This window comes from Pteropus medius, unplaced genomic scaffold, assembly GCF_902729225.1.
Source record: "Pteropus medius unplaced genomic scaffold, Ma_sr-lr_union100, whole genome shotgun sequence".
Taxonomy (NCBI): domain Eukaryota; kingdom Metazoa; phylum Chordata; class Mammalia; order Chiroptera; family Pteropodidae; genus Pteropus; species Pteropus medius.
In genome coordinates, this window is record NW_024351729.1 from 579801 (window position 1) to 605596 (window position 25796).

Sequence of the window (25796 nt, forward strand, 5' to 3'; positions counted from 1 at the left end):
ATACATGCAATGAGAAATTTCTTGAGAAGAGAATATTTTCTCATCACTAAATTTACTGAACTACCAAATTTTAAATGTCTCAGACTTCTTATCTGTTATAATGAGTGAACTACCTCTCTTTTTTTCTAAGGACAGTCATTTTGCTTGTGGATTTGACCATTATCTCTTTACGCCTGTTCAAGAAATTCGTTCCCACATTTATCCTGTCTTTTTTCTGTATCATCAATTTTTTCCTGTTAATTTCCCATCAGCATAAAAAGATGTACAATAGTACCCAACAAAATGTCTATTCCTGAGTCTGTGTCACCCTTCAGTCTTGCATTATTTCTTGCTTTCATTTGTCAAAAAATTCCTTGAGTTTCTCTACTTCCTCACATATTATTCTCTCATGAACTACCACCAATCAAGCTGTTTGAGCCCCTTAACCCCTGAAACTACAATGCAGAAGTCATTGAAAATCTGCATGTTTTAAAACCAATAGCCATTTCTCAGGCTTCCTCTATGTAGACAACTCCATATTATTTAATCTTCTCTTAATGAAAACATTCTTCATTTGGATGCCAGAAGTGTACACTTTCTTGGCTTTCACTTGACTTCAATGGCTGTTCCTTAACCTTCTCCTAGCTTGATCTTCTTATTCTCACTAGTTTATAAAATGTAGTGTGCCTTGGGCTTAATTATCATTTTTCTATTTATGCCCACTTTGTAGCTGTTCTCACTATCTGTAAACTGGTTACTTCACAAATCATATCTCTATTCCAATGCTACCTGCCACTCCACACTCCTATATCCAACCATTCACTCAACATCTCTTCTTCGATGTTTAATAAGGTATCTCAGAACTAACATCTAAAACAAGGATTTTGAATTCCACCTTTCAACTTTGTTTTCCCGAAGCATCCCCCTCTCCATAAATGGAACTTTATTCAGTTAAAAGGAAAGTAATGTTTGTCCTTGAGCTCTTTCTCTTCCACTCTCAATATCCATCCATCAATTAGACTGGTCAGCTCTCCCTTCAAAATATAAATCAAATAATACTGCACAGGTCTTTAAGATATGACACAGTGGAAAAGGTACCAAAATTTCAAGAACTTTGTGACAAAAGTTAAAAGAGATATCTATAGCTCTAATGGTATTTAAGAAATGGAGTGAGGATGATGATAATGCTATCAGGTGTTTGAAACTGGGATTGAATAGAACAAAGCAAAAATGTAGGGAAGAGGAAGCTGTTCTGTTCCTCTGAGATAAGAGAGAAGGTAAAGAGAACAGGCAAAAAGATGAATGACTGGTATTTGTATTTCAGTCTAAAGTGGGCAATCACATTGCCCAGTTGACTAGTGGAGATAAAAAAAAAAAATGAGGAAATATTAAAGGGCCGACATCAATCATCTCAGTAAAGTAGGAGACAAGATTATCACCTAGGATACGACTTGACAAGAGCAGAAAACATTTGAAACAGCTGCTATGAGATATCAAAGGACAAGGAATAAAAGGAATACTAAGTATCTGGAAGGGCCCAGTCTAGATGCCTTAGTTGTATGGAAAGTATAATTTTTCAGTCTCAAATGAGCTTCTGCTTTTTCCTATACTCAGAGGCAGGGGCTCTGACATCACCCCATAAATGCCCACAAAACTCCATGTACCCTGGGTAACTAAATAGAGAAGAAGAACAAGAGTGCCAGCCTTGTGCCAAGATTTATATATTGATGGCAGGTACACAGCATTGTAATAATCCTGCTCCTTAGGGCTATTCAAAGTCGCTGTCTTTCCTCTATTTTATTCCCTTTTATGCCATTCCTTATCTCTTTTCCCCTCTTTACCAGTCAGTTGTTTAAAGTACATATTTTTGTTTGTAATTTTTCTTTTAATATTGATTTTTTTTGTATATAAGCATTGCCTATTTGGGGAGTTATCTGGTTCGCCTTGTTTGTTGCAATCAACATTGTGTCTAAGATCTATTCATGTTATTGTTTGCACATTTAATTATTTTCTACTGGTGCTCGAAGACCAGATTGCCTCCAGCTTCTTACTACTACAAACAATAATGAGATTTCTCACGGAAGTCCTTTGTGGATCTATGAGAATTCCTTTGTGATGAATACTCAGGAATGGAGTGTCTGAATTATAGGATATATGGACATTCATTCAGTTTGTTTAAGCACTATGACTTGTTCTTCAGATGGAGAGTTTATTTATTTAATCTTTGCACTCCATAATTTATCTATAAATTATACCTATTGTGCAATTTAGTCCATTTATGTTGCTTTTTAGAATTTCATCCATTATATTTTCTTAAAAATATTTTCATGATTTATTTTTATTGTTATACATTTTCAACAAATTTTGAGAGCTAAGATATATGTTTGTATTACAATAAAATGTATTGTTTTGGAAACCTTAATTTGTTAATTAACTTTGTAATTCAACAGATATTTACTATAGATATGAACTAGATAGATGCTAGGGATGCAAAGATAACATTTTTTAAACACAGATTCATTTACTTTTCTAGGACATGCTTTTGTAGTTCAGTTGATGGTGAAATGAAAACACCCATTAGTGCCAGAGAATAAGAGGGCTAGCTAGCTCTACTTGAGTAGGTACATTGAAAGGAAAATTTGCAAATTAGTTCAGTGAAGTAGGTTGGGGTTAGTTGCCAGAAATCTTCCTGAATTTGATCAAATGTAGTGTCAAATAAAAAACAAATCTGGATTTAGGTAAGGAGAGTCCTTATGTGAAATGATTATTGCAATAAGGGGAAGGGCCATTAGAATAGGGAGAATGTGCCCACTATCTATCTCAAAGACAAGGCGGAAAAAGACTCTTTTTATAAGGAGGAATGAATAATGTGAGAAAGAATAGGATGTGGGAAGGTAGGATGATTTGAGGTGTTACAGTTGGGACTGTAGTGTAGGGAAAAGATCTTTTTGCCCTGAGGTCAGCCTATTCTTAGGAGAGGTTATGAAGGAAGAGTTGAGTCTGCTAAACTGAGGAGTGGGTCAAAGTTCAGGACCCTGGGAGAAAGAGAGAAGTTTACTTAAATTTTGGTAGCAGGTCTCTTGTCCAGATTAGTCAGTGGCACAAACAGTATGGCTAATCATTTATGAAGCTAAGAATGGGAATTTGGAGGGTCTTTGTCTGGCCTTGTCACAAGTAAACAAGGGTAGTGCTCTGACTCTTATCTATGTCAAATGGGGAAGGGTGGTTCTTGGCAGTAAGCCATTTCCAGAATACAAAGTGGTGAAGGAATTTCCTTAACATTTGTTATTTTCCAGGATCCCTGGGCTAGTATAAAGTTCAACATGATCAGGATAGAGATGAAGATAAGAGATTTAGAAGAAATGTTTTGGCAGCTATATGTGAAAGACTGATCGAAACCCACAGGAAGAAGACCATAGAATTAAGGAATACCTTAGTCCCACTAAAGTTAAAAATAGGGCATACATGATTTTAGTGACAGAAGCAGAATTCATTTTTAACTGTGACTAAGCAGTATTGTATGTGGGCAAGTGTGGTGGTAATATCCAGCACTGCCTCTCACAGTAAGAAAAGCATGATTTCCCAGTGTAAATATTTGGAAGCTTTGTTTTTAAAGATTAGATTTTCTGCCAATCAGTTCTCTTCCAATGAGACCACTGACATTGTGAGATGCTCTGCATATCAAGGGAGAAGAGATAGAAGTTTTTTCTGAGGGCTGCTTTAAAAGATGATGAAAGGAATAACTTCTCTCTCTGACTTGATTAAAACTCTTAAAACAAAACTGTAAAAATGGTAAGTCTATACATATCTATAATTACTGATTGTTAGAATTAAATGTGAGGATAAAAATGGGACTTACTCTACAAAATACCAATCTAAAAACAGTTGATATTAAAGCAAGAGATTTAAATGAGAAAATTCTTTTCAAGTGAAATACTTTAATAAAAAGCAGAAAATTTGAAACTGAAATAAAAATTTTATATTGTTTTGTTTGTAGAGACCAACTGAATCTTCACACAACATATATTTTACAAATTCTAGTCTTAAAATCCATAAAGTCTTGAGTCTTAGACTCTAACAGCATTGAGCGGTCAAGCTATTTTACTGTAGTCTTCCAAACAAATTCATATAGTTTTGCAAAAGATAATGCTACCTGGATAGTTGAATCCCACAAGTTATCACTCTTAGTTAGGTTATGGATATCACAGTTCTTGGCGAAATAGCTAAAGCACAGGTCTAAAAAAGATGCAGTTATTATATACAATCAAAATAAAAAGAAATTATACTGTTAGAGAAAATATTGAGTAGGACTTCTACAAAGAACTTCATATCTAAGGTTCAAAAGGAAACTAAACCTAGCTTACTCTTAGGTCTATACATAGGAGAGTCGTGTGTTTTCTATTGTAAATAATGATTTCTTCAATATACAGAGTTTTGTCTTTTAAAATATTTCTCTTAGCATAATTTATTTACTGTGTAATTATCTCATTTTGGAGAAAGATAGCTGACCACCCATTGAGGACACAAGATAATGAAGAAAACTCAGTGAGAAAGAGTTAATTGATCATTGAATGGAGTTTTTGTGAAAAATCTCAGTATCTAATTGTTGAAATAGACTGCTATAAGTCTGCTAAAGTTTAGCTCAGATATTTATACACACTTATAGAAGTATATTGGGACACTCATCAAATATATGTGAAAGAGATTGCACAGAAAGATTGAGAATTCCAATACGTCTCCTTCCCTGGAGCTTTCACTCTCTTTGTTCTTAATGTAGTCGGTAGTCAGGTGACCAAAACCTGCCTTTGCATGAGTACCAATTGAAGGAATTGTCCTCTATTTGACCTCTCTTCATTACCATAATAAATGACATACCCACCAGCACCATGACAGTTCCCGCTTAGTCCATATGTGACCAAAAAAGGGGATGGCAACCCAATTCTCAGAAATCCCCACCCCATTCCACAGTCCAGAAAGATTTATGAATATTCCTTCCCTCAATTAAAGGTAACCCATCTCCTAACCCCCCAAACCCATAACATCGCAATGCCAGTGGAGCTCGGGGAGCCACATCCATGCTCTTGGAGTGCGCTCGCATGGTACATCAAGCTTTCGCTTTAATAAACCTTGCAAAACTATTTCGCCCACTCTCTTAATTTCGATCCTCAGAGGGTCAGTGACCCCAGTGCTGGTAACACTAAGGGCACAAAAAGGACTCATCAATGTCCTCGTCCTCATTATCTGAGTAGTAGTGCCACCTCCAGTGCAATACACCGAACAAGGGGTATCTCTAGAGTACCCAATCTCTGCATGGAATTTTGTGGTATACCAACATTGCCATAATTACTGCTGAGATATTTATTGTGCAATAAATACGAAGAAGATTTACAGCTATGGAAATGACTTGAATATACATCATCATTACAGCAGATGTTATTGTCAGAATAAAGTGATTCAGATGTCATAGCTTTCATTGTCAGAAAGGCTGTTTGTGCCCGTTTTTCTTTTTGATTCATTCTAGACTTTATTTTGACTTCATTCTTGGCATTGCTGGAAATTCAGATCCTTTTTATTTTGTTTGACAGATTTGGTATTTCTGGATCCTGTATATTAAGATTTTCTCATGTATAAGCCATTCTGAAGAGTTGGACACACTATCAGGTGCCCAAAGTGCTCCCCGTAGACCTTCTCCCGCTCCCAGTCAAGGGTGTTGGAGAACATCCTAGAGGAGACCTCAGTGAGGACCATGGATGGCTCCCTGAAGGCTATTAGCCATGTGGCTAGGAGCCCCTTGCCCACAATAACCACGCACCATACATGTTCTGCCCTTCTTCCTGAAATCTTCTTTCCTCCTCTCACCCTTAGCCGCTATCCCTCTGGGAAATGACTGTTTACATCTATTCTGCAGCTTTCCCCTTGAAAATAGCAGTCATCCTGTGCTTCATTCACTCATTTTCACTGGTATCTACTGCTTCTATAAGGCTTGTTTCTATCCACAGAGTCCCACATCCATTCCCTCTTCTTCTCAAAGATGGAAAATTCTTTGAAAACAAAGACCATATCATATTTATTTTTACTTCTTTACTCCTATAATGCTTGTCACATAATGTGGTCTCAAAATGTATCTATTGAAAGACCAAAGGATTTTTTATGAGTATTATGAGATGTGGGTCAATATTGTTAAAAAAGGAAAATAATGATAATCATTTATATCCCAAGTCAGGGAATTTCAGAAAATTATAAATGTATATTCTTTAGGACATATCACACGGCTTCCTCTCCTGGTAATGTGAAATTTCTCAATTTTTGCACCTGTTTTCTTGGCTACACTTAGATAGTATTCATCTATAAAAGTAAAGACCTTTACAAATTACAGTCATAAAATACAATGAAAAAGAATATTATAAGATGTCTTACAATTTGGAGATTTAAGGAGAGAACCTTTACAATAGACACTTACTAGATCAAGAAGAGTGTTAGAAATGTGTGAAGTAGAATTTGGAAGCTTTTATTAACCATTGCAAGCAATGAAGTTCTAATAGTTAGCCATTACTTTATTATTTAGCAACCTGGAGGTATTAATGCAGGATCTAAAATTGTCTTGACATTTTCTCATTACCTTTTGAATTAAATATTCAGAAAAGCACACAAACAGTTTGAGAAAATACATCTTGTATGCATTCACAAAAGCAACTTTTTTTTAACTTCGCCTAGTTTACCTTCCTAGAACTAAACCTAATGATTAGACTTCATTATTTTAGCATTATCTCTGATCTCTTGGTGAACAAGATTTTAAAATGATTTATGACTTACATTAATGTGGTCTATGTTGCAATCAATTTTCAGATTTTTAAAAAAATTTTTAACCTTGAAAGAATTCTAGGAACATCTGCTTTTAAATGCACTCATAAGGATAAAAATAAAATTCAGAACCAGCTGTTTTACAGGTTTGCATATTCATACCATATATAGTTTCTTCAGTCATAACAATATGATTTAATTTATTATTTTTTTAAATAAGAGTTTGGGCAGCAGGTTGCAAAGCAGGAAACTGACATTCATTAAAAAGTCACTAAACTTCTTCTGAACTAATCTATAAATATCAGTGGATTTCCTATGGTAAATCAGTTTTCCAACGTGGATATGCTGGATTTATTTAAAAAAATGATTGTCGATGCTAAACTTTTTTAAAAATTAGGCTTATAAAAGGTTAAATTTGTAGGGTAATGAATACCATTTGGCCTCACAGTGTTCTGTCAATGTGGTTACTGATTTTTAAATAAAATTTGGGATTAAAATAATTCATTTAATGACCTACCTTTAATGTTTTTGGTATATTTTTAAATTTTTATTTAGAGATTTAAAATTCTTTCCAATTGGCTTTAAACTTGGAATGATCATGTTTCAATAAATTATGAATTATAAAATGTTTTCTCAATCACCTTTAAATATTTCATTTATATTTTTGAACATAGCCAGATTTACTATAGATATCAAATGAATTAATAAGGTTGCTTAATGATATTTACAACATAAATATTTAATATAGGGTCTTTCCTCTAGACTTTTAAGAAAGATAAAAGCAAAAATATATAATAGTGTTTTGTAAAGAAATTCAAAAAAGGCCTTAAAAAAATCACTTTTACTTTCCCTCATATGTAATGAGATTTTCTGTTTCTTCTTGATTAAGCTTTGGTCCTTTCCATATTTTGCAGATGTTGTTCCTTTGTCTTCTAGTTTGCAGTATTTCAGATGTGAAAACTGCTGCCATTCTAATCTGGTTCCTCTGTACATAATGTGTCTTTTTTGGGCTGCTTTTAAGATTTTCTTTGTTCCTGGATTTGAGCAATTTGATTTTGATGTGTTATGGTGTAGTTTTTTTTCTTGTTTCTGGTATTCGGGGTTTGTTAAACTTCTTGAATCTCTGGGTTCATTTCTTTTTGGAAAATTCTCAGCCTATATTTCTTCAAATATTTTTCTGTCTTTCTGCTCTCTTTATTTTGCTTCAGAGACTATTTGACCACTCAAAGTTTTTCCACAATTTAGTGACCTTTCCTCCTTCCTTCCTTCCTTCCTTCCTTCCTCCCTTCCCTCCCTCCCTCCTTCCTCCTTCCTCCTTCTTCCTTCCTTCCTTCCTTCCTTCCTTCCTTCCTTCCTTCCTTCCTTCCTTCCTTCCTTCCTTCCTTCCTTCCTTCCTTCCTTCCTTCCTTCCTTCCTTCCTGTTATACTCTGTTACATTTTAGATAGTTTCCATGTCCGTGTCTTCAATTTCAGTACTTTTTTCTTCTGCAATGCCTTATATGACATTAGTGTCATCTAGTGTATTTTTTGAAATCTACTACATCGTGGTTTTTTATTTCTAGAAGTTTGATTCAGGTGTTTTTTAATATCTTCTCTATCTCTTATTAACTACTTAATCTCTTAGCCTCTCGAGCATATGGAATGTGTCTGAAGGCCTTGCCTACCACTACTGTTATCTATCATTTCTGAATCAGTTTTAATTGGTTTTTCTCCCCATCGTAGATTGTATTTTTCTGCTTCTTTGCATACCTGATTTTTTTAAATTGGCTACTAGATATTGTGAATTTTATTGTGTTGGGTATTGAATATTTTTATATCTCTTAAAATTCTTTTGAACTTAGTTTGAGATACAATGAAGTTACATGGAAATAGTATAATTTGGGGAGTCTTGTTTTTAAGACTTGTTAAGTAGGGCCAAAGCATCATTAATTCTAACTTTAGCTTTTTTCTACTTATAAGGCAAGATACTTCTTAAGTAGTCTAATTGATGTTCTATGAATTATGAAATTTCTCTCCCTCTCTGTTGGCTCATGTGTGAGATACAAGCACTGTCCTCTATAAACTTTGTGAGTAGCTCTTTCTTCAGTCTTGGTCTGCTTACTAGAGTTTTTCTTCTTAAATTTGTAGATAAATATAATTAATGATGGATGTATAATAGGAAAAGGACAAGAAGATTATAGAATTTTCGAAAGTTTCATTTGAAATATTCTTATCTGTCGTGCCATTCATAATACTGAGTACTTATGTTTATTCCTAACCAGTGTCCTCTGGAAGATTTTGGAATATGGTTTGTAAACATTAAAATATTTTAAAAGAATTTGGGATTAAAATACATTTTCATAAAAGAGGTTGGTTAACATTCTTTTATTTATGTTTCGATATTTTCTAATTTTTATAGGATATAAAACGTGATTGAATTGAACATTTATTTGGCTGATTCTCATCATGAACCGTGCTTTTAGCAGAAAGAAAGGTAAGTGTGCCCATTTAATGGACCCAGGGTGGTCAAAATGAATACTACTATGAAAAGCAAGCAGAGATGTTAAGAAATCAGTTTTTTCCTGTTACCAAACCATGTGGTTCAGGAATGAAGTTAAAAGAGAGCAACACATTATCAATTAACCTTTTTTTTTTTTTTTTTTGGTTATTACTCTAATGAAAGAGTGGACTTAATATACTTAGTTCAAAATACATTTGTGACATTATGTTCTCTGACAATTTTATTTTGTGGTGTGAAACTACAAAAAAATAAAGTGATTTGAAACTAATCCTAACTTCACCTCACATAGCCATACAATAATACTAAATTCCCTGGGTTTATATTTAAATTCACTTGTGTATGTGTGTGCATGCGCTTTACTTTTAATTGAATAATATGTGAAGATTGATGATAGGTGAATTGATAGCAATGAAACTAAAATGTTTGTTACAATTTTAAGGTAGGAATTTAAAATAAACAAAAATGTAATATCATTACGAGAATGAAAGAAACAGCTTTATTTTTTTTTAAGGGGCAATAAATGGCACTTGACAAAATATTTCATGATATACTCATAGGAAAGATAGGAAAGTTGGATAGTTTTATCTAGTTCAGTGAAAGTAAAATAATGTATCTTTTCATCTCTGGTGGGTACAAGGCTCTCTCCTGTTTAACATGCTGTCACTGAATTGGGAGAGAAAGCACACAGGGCTGCTCAAGTTCTTAGATGATTGAAAGCTGTAGAAGATAATTGACATGATAGGATTACAGATATGTATGGAGGAGATGACTGGTTAGGTCATATTATACACTATAAACTTAATAAGATACTGTTAATTGCCAAACATGGATTAAGGAAATCTAACATTTTTATTGTTATTTATATAATGTTATTATTTGGAGGATGTACTTTAAGTGTTATGTGGGTAAAAAAATAGCCGAAGAATAAAGTCAACAGTGTCGTTATCAAAGGTTCCAGTTCATTTTCTAATGCATGAATGAATAGTGAACAGTCCAGAACCCAGGGAATAGATTGTTGTGTTCTATCCCATGCAAGTCAGATACAACTAGTCTCTTTAAAGGACTAGTTGACACATTGTAACATGCCCAGATGAGAAAGGCTGGGATGACTTCAGGACTTTCAGCCCTGCAACAGGAAAGCATGGCTGAGAACTCTTGGTATGGTTCTACAAGAGTTGTCTTTCAGTATTTGAAGGGCCATCATTTGATCATGGGACTAAGTTTAATACAGTACAGATAGGTGTAAATTATACAGTCATTGATTGAATGTTGGAAAAATAATTCCAAGAAAGTTGTGCAAAAATATAATGGAATTACTCAAAGTATTAACTTTTTTTGTAACTGAAATGAGAGGTGTTTATTTGGATGTAGTACCGAGGATTAATGTATTTAGCAGGGATTTAGGTAATGTGATCTTTCAGGTACTTTTCAACCCTTGGAAGATAGGAATTTATTATTTTACTTTTCTGAATAAGAGAAAGGCAAAGTGACATTTATTGTGCTCTGTAGCTTGCTTCTGATTTAAAACATATACTGAAAGTAAAATAATGTTTCTTTGTTTATTACTTTTACTAGTAAAAAATAATCTAGAAACAATTATCTAATAGATGAAGTATTTCTAGTAAAGTAATAAAAAACCTTACATATCAACTTATCACTTTAATCACACTATCTTATTTTTAAAAAACCCTTCTGGACCTTCTCTTTTTATTTTCCTACGATTCTCTTTCTGATGGTTTTAAAGTTGAAATTCCACATTTCTGATTAACTCTTTATTTGAAGGGAATCTGGAGGGCTTTTTCATTGAGAAATTCCAACTGTTAGATGGTAATATGAGTAACTAGCAATTGTATATTTCTCATTTGAAGATGGTGGGAATAACAACCATGAGGAAAATTAGAGTGATTTAACCTTTTTGGCACCAAAGACCAGTGCTCCATGAGAATCTAACGCCTGATGATCTGAGGTGGAGCTGAGGAGGGATGCTGGGCTGAGGAGTGGCTGCAAATACAGATGAAGCTTTGCTTGCTCGCCCGCCACTCACCTTCTGCTGTGCAGCCCAGTTGCTAACAGGCCATGGACCAGTACCGGTCCACGGCCCTGGGATTGGGGACCTCCGATTTAGAGAATCAAGAAGCATAAGTACTTATTTCCTACTTTGCTTCATTGTATTTAAATTTCTTTTGACTTCTCTTATTTTTTCCGATTTAATGATTGTGTATCCTTATCTGGAAATTATTAATATTTTACTCGAATTCCAGTTTAGAGCTTGATGCTGGAAATTCCACCCTAAGTTCACCAATTGCTTCTGATTCTCTCATATAGTGAGATTGTTAGGGAAAAATTATTAGAGCCTCGCTCCTAGTTTCAACCAATAGCACTATTTGATTGAATTTTAATTTGAGTTGGAAAACTTGAATTATATGAGAGAATTCATATGTCTTGACAATAGGGAGTTTAATTATAGCACTAGAGAATATATAATTCAATTTATCTTTTCAATAACTAGCATCTACAAACACCATGTTACCGTACTCTAAACACAGTGTTTAGTAAGACAGGCTTCTATCACTAAAAACTTATCTCTTATTTCATAGGTATCCAATTTACTTAATTATCATGTGCAGCATTGCTAAATCATCCAGGGCCTCAGAAGCCTAAGGAAAAGAGATTGTTATCTTAAACCTAAATGTAATTTTATTTTCTCTTTTTATTAAATTCTCCAATTAGTAATTTGCCTGCTATTTGATTGAATTAGCTAGGTATTTCACTGATTTCTTTGCAAATGATCTAATAGTATTAGAGCTGCTCATAGATTCTGAAAAGACTGAATGTATTAGAATTTCTCATTTTCTACAGTTTTGAATAGTTATATAAAAATTAGTCTAAATTCATAATCATTAATTAAATTTTAATCAACATTGTTTTATAACTCCTTTCTCTATGTGAGCTTTCTCTTTGAATTTTTAAAAAATCCTATATTTTATTTATTACATAAAAATGAATAATTTAGTAAAAAAGCATAAACATAGCATGAGAATAAATGTGATTAAATAATGCAACTAATTATACTTTATTATCCTTATCAATTGACATACTGATGAGTAGATATAATCATAGTCGTGATTAGAATTCAGTATTTAAATATTACTTTTCTTTTTGTGATCCATTCATATGCATCCATTCATTCAACAACATATAGTTTTAAATTTAATACACTCAAAGCATTAAACTCTGATAGGACAAGAATAAAGAAATTGCTGCATCTGTTTTTATGAGGTCTTAATCTAAATGCATTTTGAATATCTAGATTTATTGACCTAGCAGTGAAAGTGGTTTGAAAATTGTTAAATATTTTGAAATGCTGGCATCTCCTTTTATGTGAATGTTCACTATTGAATATGTGATTATAGTTTAATTTCAAGGAAGGGAACATGTTCTATATATATACTACTTATACTAGAGGTTTGTAATGAAGAACCACTGAACTATCAGTACTTGTTGTGTGGATATAATTTTTTTGTCATTGTAACAACTGCTGCTTGTCCACCAGTAATTTAATATTGTAATTATTTTAGTCTGTCACCAGTAACAGTTGGATATGCCTATTCCCTTTCTTGGTCACTGCAGTATAAGAGTATAACAGAGGTAATATCAGTTTTCAAATAATAGTGGCTTACAGGAGAAAGCAGTTATCTATCCGCCTCAGGATTGGAGTGAGCCAACATATTCAGACTTCAGTCAGATTTTACATCCTTCCCGAGAAGTGTGGTATGTCTGGAAAAGGAAACATGACAAAAAATTAAGTTAAGAGATGAAAAAAATAATTGGTTATCTTTTTAAGTTTCCTAAAAGCAGGTGTTTGTTGTTCTCATTATTTTGGTGTTTTTATTGTATTGTTATTTATTTCTTTTAATATATGAGGGCAAGATTATATCCCAAATTTAAGTATAAATTATCCTTGAATTAATTGTGTCACTATCCAGTAGCAATCTTTAAAAGAAAATGATAATTAAAATGAAAATGCATACGAGAAACAAAAGTTTTACACATTAATGTCAATGTCAATATATGTCAATATTGCTTTTCAAAGTCTGGAATGTATTGCTTCTCAAAATGTTTCACCCAGCTACAGCTATCACATATCCACTTCCATAGTCAGGAATAGTCCTGAAATACACTGTGAACATGGGATTTCATTGATTCCTTATGTTTTGCCTTAGAAATTCTTGTGAATATTGCATTGTACTCCAGAATCATGTTTAATATAAATATAATGCATTATCCTTCAAATGATATAAAATAATTGACATTTCAGAAAAATATGCCATTTTTTTCTGTCTTTACATTTTTCCAGTTTCAGAAGAACATATTAATGCTATCAAACTAGGTTCTGTTAACACCATTTTCAAATGTTCTGAATCGAATGTTGAAAACACTTTGTTAGTATTCTAATATTTTCTTTCAGTATGGATATATATTTTTCATGGTAAAATATGTCTGATATTATTCTCCTTATAATAGTGATTCTAAATTTGTTAATTCCCTTGAGGAATAAAATATTCATAAAACTTTACTAAAAGAAGCAACATATTTGAAGATTGAGAAGTTTTACTATAAAAAATGCATTTAAAAAATAACAATTTGGCTTATGTAAACAATATTTTTTGCTTTTTTCTCACTTATGAGTTCAACAAAATAATTGAGAAGCTATGTGGAATATATAAAATTCAATAATATATGTTAGTTTCAATATCTTCTATCATTTTAGTTACTTTTATTTCTAATATTCAATTATACTAAACTAAGGAACACCTTAAATTAAGATTATTTCTGTCAAAAAATCCTGATAATAGATCCTCAATGTTTCTCTAAATTTAGACTAAAATAATTATTCTAATATTATATTGCTTTCTAAAAGAACTTAAATTGACTTATTTCAATTTTACATAAATGCAGTTGTTTATTTTTTGGACACAGTAGAAGACCATTTATTTTTGATTTCAAAAACAATAAATATACAGTATAAGGAAACAGAAAAGTATAAACTTACAGGAAAAAAAGCATTACATTCTTAGTATAAATATCTATCCTACCTTCTTTCCTACCTTCCTTCCTTCCTTCTTTTTTAATTTTTATTATTTTTAATAACAAAAATTTTTTTTATTATTAAAATTGAATTTATTTTTCAATTACGGTTGACATACAACATCATACTAGTTTCGAATGTACAACAAAACGACTAGACACCTATACAACTCACAAAGTGATCAGTCTGACAAATCCAGCACCCACTGACACCACACATAGCTAACACAGTAGTACTGACTACACTACCCACACTATACCCCACATCCCCATGACCATCCTGCAACTACCAATTTCCTCTTTTCACTCATCCCTACCCCGCAATCTGGCAACCATGAAAATGTTCTCTGTATCTATGAGTTTGTTTCTGTTTTGATTGTTCATTTATTTTGTTTTTTTTAGATTCCACATATAAGTGAAATCATATGGTTTTTGTCTTTATCTGACTTACTTCACTCATAATAATACCCTCTATGTCTATCTATGTTGTTGCACATGGCAAGGTTTTATTCTTTTTTATAGCTGACTAATAGTCCGTTGTAGGTATGTACCACTTCTTCTTTATCCATTCATCTATTGATGGACACTTAAGTTTCTTCCATATCTTGGCTATTGTAAATAATGCTGCAGTGAACATAGGGGTACATATGTCTTTTCAGATTAGTGTTTTGGTTTTCTTTAGGTAAATACCCAGAAGTGGGATTGCTAGGTCTTTCTTTGTCTCTTGTTATAGCCTTTGTTTTAAAGTCTACTTTGTCTGGTACAAGTATTGCTACCCCAGCTTTTGGTTTGTTTGTTTTCATTTTTATAAAATACCTTTTTGCATACCTTTACTTTCAGTCTGTGTGTGTCTTTCAATCTGAAATGAGTCTTTTGTAGGCATATGCAAGGGTCTTGTTTTCTTATCCATTCAGCTGCCCTGTCTTTTGGTTGGAGCATTTACTTTATTTACATTTAAAGTAATTGTGGACAGATATGTAGTTATTGTCATTTTATTATTCATATTTTTGACTTTTTTCCCCTTCAAGAAGTCCCTTTAACATTTCTTATAATACTAGTTTGGTGATGATGAACTCTTTCAGCTTGTTCTTGTCTGGGAAGCTCTTTACCTGTCCTTCGATTCTAAATGATAGCTTTGCTGGATAGAGAGTAATCTTGGTTGTGGGTCTTTAGATTTGATCACTTTGAATATTTCGTGCCAATAACTTCTGGCCTGCAAAGTTTATTTTAGGAAATCAGCTGACATTGCAATGGGAACTCCCTTGTAGGTAATCAATTGCTTTTTTCTTGCTGCTTTTAAGATCGTCTCTTTGTCTTTAAACTTTGGCATTTTAATTATGATGTGTCTTGGTGTGGGCTTCTTTGGTTTCCTCTTGTTTGGGACACTGCTGTTCCTGGACTTGTATGTCTATTTCCTTCACCAGGTTAGGAAAGTTTTCAGTCATTATTTCTTGAAATCAGTTTTAAATTCCTTGCTCTCTCTCTTCTCCTTCAGCTACCCCTATAATGCGAAAGTTGGTCCACTTGGTATTGTCCCAGATGCCCCTTCAACTGTCTTCATTTTTTTGGGGGGGGGATTCTTTTTTCTTGTTGCTGTTCTGATAGGGTGTTTTCTACTATTATATCTTCTAAGTCACTAACTCGATCCTCTGCTTCATTTGATTTACTGTTGATTCCCTCTAATGTATTCTTCATTTCTGACTGTTTCTGTTTTATGTTTTCTACCTCCATTTTTATGTTTTCTTTCTCTTTGTTGATGTTCTCATTGAGATCATTGAGCATCCTTATAACCAGTGTTTTGAACTCTGCATGTAGTAGGTTGCTTATCTCCATTTTGTTTAGTTCTTCTGGAGCTTTGTTTGTTTTTTCATTTGGGACATGTTTCTTTGTCTCCTCATTTTGACTGCCTTTCAGTGTTTGTTTCTACTTATTAAGTAGAACTGCTATGTCTCCTGGTCTCGGTAGGGTGGCCTAAGTAGTAGGTGCTTCATGGAGCCAGCGGTGCAGTCTTCCTCATCACCTGAGCCAGGTGCTCCAGGTGTGTTAGTTGTGTGGGTTTGTGTGTGCCCTCCTGTTGTAGTTGAACCTTGATTGCTGTTGGGATGTCAATGGGAGGGATTGACCCTTGGGCTGATTTGTTATAAGAACTGGTAGGTGACTACAGTGGAGGAGCTATTGTGCAGGTGCTGACCCTATGGAGCAGGATTTGCTTTAGTGGGGCTCTGGTCTCTGCTGAATCTGCCCTTTTGATGTGTTGTTTGTAGAGGTGGTTGGGTGGTGCTCTGGTGTGGTCTGAAGCTGGCTACCAGATGTGTTGGTTCTGGAGCCTCTTGGGAGCCAAAGTCAGCCTATGTCCTGCCTAGGGCCACTTGATATGAACGACAAAGTGATCTGCAGATGGTGGCCACTTGTGCTAGGTGTGGAGATGCCTAACAGAGGCTAAACTGTGGACTGAGGCCTGCTGCTGTTAGAGCCTGACTTGGGGCTGCTTAGCAAGAGGTAAGCATCACACTGAGGGCAGATGCCAATTGACTAGGATTTGTGAATCTTTGAGAGATTTTATAAAAGTCCACAGCATGAGCCAAAACAGATCATTTGTATAGAAAAGCCACTGGATGTGACTTGGGTTGGCCCACAAATTGGGTGGGAGCGGGGTCTCAGGGTAGGGTGGGGTGCACCATTAGCGAGGTTGATGGAAGCTCAATTATGGCTCCAGTCTATGTGTGCCGGCTGGGTGAGGGTGGGGGTGGGGGCTCAACAAAGGAATAGTGGCCTTTGTCAGCATTTCTGCCTTGGAGAAAGCTGTCCTCCCAACTCTTGCTCTGAAGTCAGTCACTTTAGTTCCTCCCCTATATCCCTGGTGTCTTTTGAGCTGCTGCCCCAGCACTGGAAGTCAGAGTGAGTCAGTCCATCAGCAAGTAAGTCCATGTGTGTGTGGGCTCTTTTAAAGGAACACCTGTGACTCCAGCAGTCCTCCAATCTCACTTGCCACAATCTCCACTGTTTTTCACAGACAGAAGTTATGGGGACTTCTCTTCCCCATATTAGAAGCCTGGGCTGGGGGACTTGATGTGAGGCTAGTAGTACCCTTCATTTTTCAGAGAAGACCTCTGCAGCTGAGATATCCCTCCCAATTTTTAACTGCCACACCACACGGGTGTGGGACCAGCCCATTCCGCATCTTTGCCCCTTCTACCCATCTCCATGTGACTTCTGTTTATCCTTAGTCATAGCACTTCTGTTCAGCTAGACTTCAGGCAGTCCTCAGTGATGGTTGTTCTGAAGTTTAGTTGCAATTTTGAGGTGGTTGTGGGAGGAGGCTAGCACAATGTTTTTCCTACTCTGCCATCTCAACCATAATTCTGTTAGTTTAATATTAAAATTTCCTATTACTAAATAGTTAATTATTTGCTAAAGAATAATAATAATGAGTAAAGAGAAGGTTACTTTTTATTGATTAGGGAATTAAAAAAAATATCCTGTAATTCATGGGAGTATAAAGTAAAAAGAGAAAGATATTACATAATTAATCACATAATTGATATAGTCATAGCCCAACTGCTGTTATTATTTCTTTATATTTTTAAAAAACTCAGTAATGTTTGACTCATTTGAAGACATTTAAAAAGAAAAGCAGAGACTTTTATACTAAGGAGAGAATTCTATAATCACTTTCCAGGTACCTCGTTCTTACATCTGGCTACTTATTCTTTCTTATTTTAGCAAAAGAATCTCAGAATTAGAAATTCTCCCACCCATATTATATTCCTTACAAATGCTAATACGTAAATATGACACTCTTGGAAACTATAATTTAATTTAACACTTTGTATTCTTTTTTGCAGACAAAACATGGATGCATACGCCTGAAGCTTTATCAAAACATTACATTCCCTATAATGCAAAGGTAAAATAGTTTATATGATATTATTGAATTTTATTTGTTATACTATTATTACTCATTCATGATTGATCTTAGAAAGTTTATGAATTTGCATTTCCTGGTAGATAATTCCTGACAAAATTGCATAAATAAAATAATCTCGTAGTGTGTACTATGTTAAGTTATTTTTCTCTCCAAATAAGTAATTTTAAAAAAAGTATTCTTTATAATTTTTGTTTAAGTCACACACATATTTCTTTTAATAATTTTGGCTGTTGTTAAAGTTATTTGCAATATCATGGCCTATAGGAAATAAAATAACCAACAGTTTAGTGTTCTTTAAAAACATTTTAATGTTGTATTATACAAACAAACATAAAAACTAACCCAGATATGAAAGAAGTAAGCTTCAATTTTAATGAATGTAATTATCATCCAAAAAAGGAGTCAAAAAAAACCCCCTAAAATTATTAAGAAAACAGAAAGGAGTACATTTTTTGGTGAATCTTTTGTTCAGGTTACTTCATTTTAATAAAGAAATAGAAACAATCTATTTTCCGTGTCTTTAAAGATTTGATTCATTGTTGTTGGAAAACACGACAAACAACTGAATGCAATTTACAAAATGGTCTTTAAAGAAAAGTGTTATTTTTTGTTTAGTAAGCACTAAACTGAAATAGATTTCAGAGAAATCTGAGTTTAAATTTGTAAGAGACAAAAGTAAATTAAAGAATTGGGTTTTGGAATATGAGAGTGGGTCAGACTTAAGCAACTAACCTTTGGAGACAGCATGGGAGAAAACAGAAAATGGTAAAATTATTTATAAGAGAATCTAAGGGTTCATGGATTAGTAAAGTATATACTGGGATATAATGAGATTAGATATGAAGATTTATTTCAGGAAAAAATTTAAAAAGTTATTGAAGAGAAAGTCATTGGTGTTTAATAAGGAACCTCTAGAGTGCTAGTCTCAGTCCAAATCAGCAGGAAGAAACATTTAAAAGGCCATCTAACTATACTTGAAACTAATTTAAATAAATAATTTTTTTTTAAAAGGCCATGCAGAAGTTCTCCCACATCTGTTACTCAACAGTGAGTTTGTAGAGTGCAGCAGCTATGTTTTCTTGCTGACTTTGCAGCAAAGAAAATGCTCTAAAATATTTTCCTTTTAAAAAAATATGTTATCTTTGTAAAACTAATGTACTTGAAACCATTACAATGCTTATGAATTTATCTGTAAAGTTAATATGAGGATTTGCTATAACTTAGCATGAAAAATTTAGTTAACTGAAGGTGAAAATTGAGTTAATATTATCCATCTCTTCTACAAATATTTCTCCTTAGCTATTGAGAAACTATATGAAAACTATATAGAAAAAATTTAATCTAGAAAACCACTACTATTTTAAAGTGCATGCTCAGTTTTTGTTAATATCGATAGTACTAGAATTCTATCCTTCCGGTGAAACCACCGCAGATTATTTATTTTTATATGGGATTGAAATGTCTCATCTTGAAAACGTGGTTTATATAGGATTGAAAGATTCTAATTAGAACTATCTTTAACTTTGAGAGTTCACGTGACAATGGAGATCTGCTTGTCTGCATGAAAAAGTTGCCTGTGCTAATTCACAGGTGCATAACAGCTGTAAGTCATCCCACATGAAATAGAGGGCACAGAAATATTTTCCCAGACTGGAGTCAGTAAAATATGGAAGAGCAGGTTGGTTTTATTTTTATTCTAATGTAGCCTCCCAGGTGATAATGTATGTCACGTATACCAAGTAATGTTAAAACTATTTGAAGAACATTTTTTTTCTGAATTCCCTCCTTCATGGCACTTTTAAAATTGATCATTTAGTAGTTATTTTTGAAAAAACTTCTGTAGTTTTTTAGAGTACATGCCACTTAAAAATCAGATCCACGTCCACAGGAAGTACCTCAGCACAACAGAAAAAAAAACTACAGACCTAGATCTAGATTGCCTTGGTTTAGATCCTTTGTCCAACACGTATTAGCTGTGGGTCTTTGGGCAAATTACTTAACCTTTCTCTGTCTATGGTTATTCAATCTGGAAACAGGAATAATGCTAAATAGAGTTGGTATAGACGTGTAATGGACTTAGATGAATATTAGAAGAGTATTTGGAATAAAAGAATTATTCAATAAATGTTAGCAATCATTCATTTTTTAAAAATTTTTCACAGAACTTACCAAGTGTCTATCTCATATATATATTTGATGAATTAATGCATAATAACCTTTCCAAGGTAATTACAAAATACTTATATTGCATTTAGTCCCAGTATGCCAGGCAATATGCTGGTGTGTTTTTACATGATCTAGTTTAATATTTGCCATGATCCACTATGGAGATTATTAATCTTTACATAAGAGAAAACTTTACATTTTACATAAGAGATTAGTACTTTGCCTACTGTCGGAAAGCTAGTAAGATAAAACCAGACTAAAACTCTGAAATCTATCTGAATTAAAGCTTTGCTTCTTTTTATGTATGTAGTAACACTTGATTATTCATTCATGCGTTTAAATGGCTGTTATGTATAAAGTGTTATTGCTAAAATTTCATGAATGTTGGTGAAGCTTCAGTTATATGACACATGGTTTATATTTTTATGGATCTTATTGTCATAAGATACTTTAATAAAAAATAACTAACATAAAAAGGACATCATGTTCTACGCCATTCAAATGGCACGTAACAGAAAGCTACATTCAGAGAATAGAATCTCTAATTTTTGAATCGGTAGGATTTCCAAGGGTCAAACCATTTGACTCATTTCAAGCTGAGATGTCTGGAGGAAGATGAGAGCAGAGTCAGTAAGGTCTAAGACACAAAATGAATATGACAGGAGTTGGGCTGCGGCATAAAGTACTAATAATGGTAAAGTACTTTATCAGCCAAAATTCCTTCTGAGAAACAAAACTAGTAAGAGCTAGTAGGATGTACACACACACACACACACAATTTATTTTAAGGAACTGGTTATATAATTGTGGGGGTCTGGCCAGGCAAGTCTGACATATATATGGCAGGCTATCAGAAAGGGCAGGCTAAATACCCTTGGGCAGCAGCTGACCATGGGTGGAATTTCTTCTTTAGGAGATTCTGTCTCTGTTCTGTTCTTGAGGTCTATAAATTGATTGTATCAAGCCCACTCAAATTATCCAGCATAACCTCTTTTACATAAAATCAACTAATTGTGGATGTTAATCATATCTACAAAATAACTTCATGACAACATGTAGATGAGTATTTGATTGAATAATTGGATGGTATAACCTAGCCAACGAGACACATAACACTGACCATCACAAATATTAACGCTGAACAAGGCTAAAAACAAAAACATAATTTGAGAAGGCTTTGCATGGCAGGAGAAGCAGTTTGAGTAATCAAACTAATCAAATAGGGTTTAGGACAATAAATCTGTAGTATTCTGAAAGTTGATTCAGATTAAGAGAGATAGGATAACAGTAAACTTCTTAAGAAGTTACAACGTGTCCTGTAATGTCATTTCTTTCAATGTTGTTTCATAATTACATTGATGAGATGCTGTAGGAACTTAACTCTTCTTTATATCAATTAGCTTATGGTAAAATTGGTTTCATTATATATATCATTTTGCTTAAAGTCGTAGAACCTATAGATAATTTTAAGTGATGATTTACTGTATTTTAATGACCCAAGTGTGTGGTCATAAGTTTATATAAGGTAGTAGATAAACATATAGTGGAAAATAAAAATGTGCTAAGTATTTCAGGGGAAGAATTAATACAGAAGAGGAATAATTTGTGCATTGGGCAAAATATATCTGTTTTCATTCAGGCTAAAAGGGAGAGAATGGTCATACCACTGAAAGATTCTCATTACTTCTTCATTCACTTTTGGCATCTACTGGTTACAGATAAAAACTGATAAATTTAAGAGAGCTGTTTAAGAATTATAATTCTCCCTGAGGAAATACATAATAACATTTACATTTAGATGTTTTCAGTTTTAAGGTGATAGTTTTCTGCTTTAATGTCATAATTCCTTTAGTTCTTTTTTTAAAATACATATTTTAATTCCACATTCTTTCACTTTATGGAACATTCTGTTTCAAAGAATCACATTTACTATTCATAGTGTACCTATTTCAGATTATGCGGGTATAAAATAGTTGGTTACATTAATACTAATTCACTGAGAATTCTGCATATTATCCTTTGTACTCTACAGTGATGTTTTTCAGACAACTGATTATGCTCCATGAAAAAAAAATCGGGTCATGAAAATAATGCAGCAGGTCATGGGAGGCATTTACACATGAAATAGAACAGAAGAGAAAGAGGAAAGAAATTTTCAGAATGCATATGGTAAACATCAATTTGTTGTATAAAATTGTGGTTCATAGTCATAAGAGTTTGAAAGCCACTGACTTTAAACAGTAATTTGCCTTTAAATAGTACTAAAGACTTCACCAGGTTTAACTAATTTTAAATCATAAAATAATAAAAGGGGGAGCTGCTTGAAAGAGCAATTTAATTTTTAATAGAAGAAATGATCCACATGTAAGTTTAACCATATGGCTTCATTGAATATAACATCTTAAAATGATTTCTGAAATATGCATGTAAACATGCTAGGAATGGTAGAGGAATAGAGTAAAATATAAATATAGTTTTGTGTACTCATTCATTCACACATGTACTTCTTTATTTGACTCAAGCTCCTAATATATGCCAGGTCCTAATTTAGACAATGAGAATTGATTAGTGAACCAAATAGATAAAATCCTGCCCTCCTGGGACTTATATATAATAAGCAGAGTAATGGTCCTTTTTTGAGAGACACCCAATAAGAAAATATTAAGTATATTTATATTTGTATTTATTACTATAATATTAATTAGTATTATATAATATAGTATATATAGTATAGTATTAACATTATATTTTATTTACTAAGCAGTATTTCATGGTGTAATAGTTGCGATGGAAAAAATTAAAATAGGATATTGAGGATTGGGAGAAGTGGGAAAGAGAGTGCTATGTTACATAAAGTGGTCAGGGAATATCTCTGAGGAGGGCAGAAACCTAATAGAAGAAAGTGAGTGAAGCATGTGACTGCATGAGAGAAGAGTATTCCAGACATGGGATAGCATGGGATGGCATGTGCAGGGTGGGACCATGCTTGCCTAGGCAATGACTAGCTAGCTTCCAGAGTGCCTGGAATGCAGTGGAATGCAGGGAAGTAGTAATAAATGCATTCTGAAAGGCACACATAGAGTAGAGCAGGTGGGATGGCAGGTGCCTGGTAGTGCTTATAAGGCCTTGTAGGCCAGTGTAAAATTTAAGAAGCCCTCAATTTAGAGAGTTTTGAAAGAGTGACAAGATCTGAGACAAGTTTTTAATAGGAATTGACTATAAGGAAGTAAAGGTGAACACACATCAGGAGTCCAGTGCAGGAGTCTAGGCAAGGAAGGTATGATTGTGGCTTGAAGCTGAGTAGGAGCTGATGGAGCAAAGTAGTGGGCATCTGGGTATGGTTTGAAGGTAATGCTGACAGGATCTACAGATGGATTGTGCATTAGCTTTCTATTGCTGGCTATAATTAGAACATTAAAGCAGAAACTTAAAAATATTTGATAACCCATAAAGAAGAGTATAATATTTTCCATCCCTCAACTTTTGAAGAGACTGCTGAACTATCTTTTCTATAAAGGTGAAATACTGGAAAACTTTTGTTTTAATGAATTTATTCTCTTGGTATGAGATAATCATTTCCCAGATGGAGAATTGTGACAAATGTTTCATAAAAACACTCATTAAATATTTTACTGTAAAATGTATAACTATCCCAAATAAGTCTGATGTGTTTACATTTTTATGAAATATCTAGCTTTGTTAAAATATATAAGAATGCAATTCTTAAGAGATTTCTACATTACTTTGCACCATGTAGCAATAAAGAGAGTCAGCATGCCTTGATTTTCTGTTCACTGTGTTCCAAGTTCTAAAAGTGAGTGATTCCAAAGTAAATAGGAACAAGGACCTTGACCTTGAAAACTTATGACTTCCCTTGGAAGAGAGAACAGGCACATAAAACAAATAAAGAATTTTGGGAAAAAAAAATAAGTAGATGATGATCAACAATATAAAATACCAATGTCAAAGAGAGATTTAAAAGAAAAATTTGTTATATTTTAATGATTTCTAGAGTTATCAGAGTCTTATACATTAAACATGCATTGTTTGCCAGTGCATGTGTTTGGTAAGAGAGAAAGCTTGACCGAGCTGTTACCTTCAAAATTTTTCTAACTCAGTGAGTTGTGTGGTTTCTAGCCCGCTTTCTCAACTTCCACAACCTAATCTTCCCCAACATTTGTAGCCTATAAGCTCCTACTTGGCTTCAAAAAACAAACAGAAAACAACAGAGAACACAAGCAAACAAAGCAGATGCAGTCTCAGATATGAAAGGAAGTGATTAGAACTTAAATATTCTAACCCTTAGTAGTTGAAATCCACATCTTAGCCACTTAAATTTGAAACTTCTACCTTAACTTTGTCAGTAGTTATTGATATAGGGAAATTAGAATCTGGATATATGGTATGCTCAGATGCACCCCAAATGACAGTATTCAACCCCAGCAACTCCACTGATACTATCAGAATTTTATAGCCACATAGTTGTTGTATCTCATGACAGGTTTGGAGTAGCTACTTCTCATCAAACTATCTGGATTCAAATTTCAGCTCTTCCAACTAATATCTGAATTATATAACTTTTATCTTCGAGTTTTCTCCTTTGTAAAATGAGATTAATAATTATACTTAACTCAGTGGATTGTTAAGAGGTTTAAATGGTATTGTATATTTTCTGTTTACATCAGCAGCAGTGAGATTAGCTTAAGATCTCACTGCAGTGGCCAGCTTAAGAATTACAGTGGAGAAGGAATGGCTTTTCCTTCAAGCATGATAGCAGACTCAGTACTGCCAAACTTACAGGTTTAAAGACAAAAGAAAGCTTAGGTTGTTGAAGCGAAATATCATTGTAATAGTATTTTCCTATCACCTTGAGTTTTCAACAACTGCATTCTGGAACAAGAATGCACAAATCATCTTGGTCTTAAAATCAAATATAGAAATAGAAGGAAGTCAATGCAAACTTTTTAAAGCTGTTTTGGAGTTTTATAGGTAAGAAGTTAATGAGGAGAGAAAGTTACATTATGTGTCCTAATGAGTCATGGCAAAGAAAAGTTTTAATGCAATTAAATCATTTTACTAATACTTAACATTATTTTTGCTGAATATATGATAAATTACCCTTTACTGAAATGTTAATATTGGTTTATGAATTAAAAGGAGAAAACTTGAGTCTTAGAAGTGAAGATATCTGTAACTGTCAAAGAAAAAAGGAAATCAGCAAAGAGACCATTCACATTGAACCTTATGGAATCATTAAAAGTTGGTCAAAAGACACATCCCTGTGGTCAGTGAGGTGCATTGCTAAAATATCTAAAATGGATTGGAATTCCAAAT

At 33.5% G+C, this 25796-nt stretch overlaps 1 protein-coding gene across 18 annotated transcripts in view; it reads left to right on the forward strand.

The window, feature by feature from the left end:
• GULP1 (GULP PTB domain containing engulfment adaptor 1) overlaps positions 1 to 25796 on the forward strand; it is a 203932-nt gene that overhangs the window by 108419 nt on the left and 69717 nt on the right. For 17 of the 18 annotated variants that reach the window (XM_039844216.1, XM_039844217.1, XM_039844208.1 and 14 more), the window contains 2 exons: positions 9179 to 9253; positions 18214 to 18275. In XM_039844216.1, the coding sequence (XP_039700150.1) occupies positions 9226 to 9253; positions 18214 to 18275 (90 nt within the window). In that variant the 5' untranslated portion in view covers positions 9179 to 9225. Of the gene's footprint in view, positions 1 to 3632; positions 3772 to 9178; positions 9254 to 18213; positions 18276 to 25796 lie in introns of those variants that run through there. The other variant, XM_039844202.1, reaches the window with a different exon arrangement.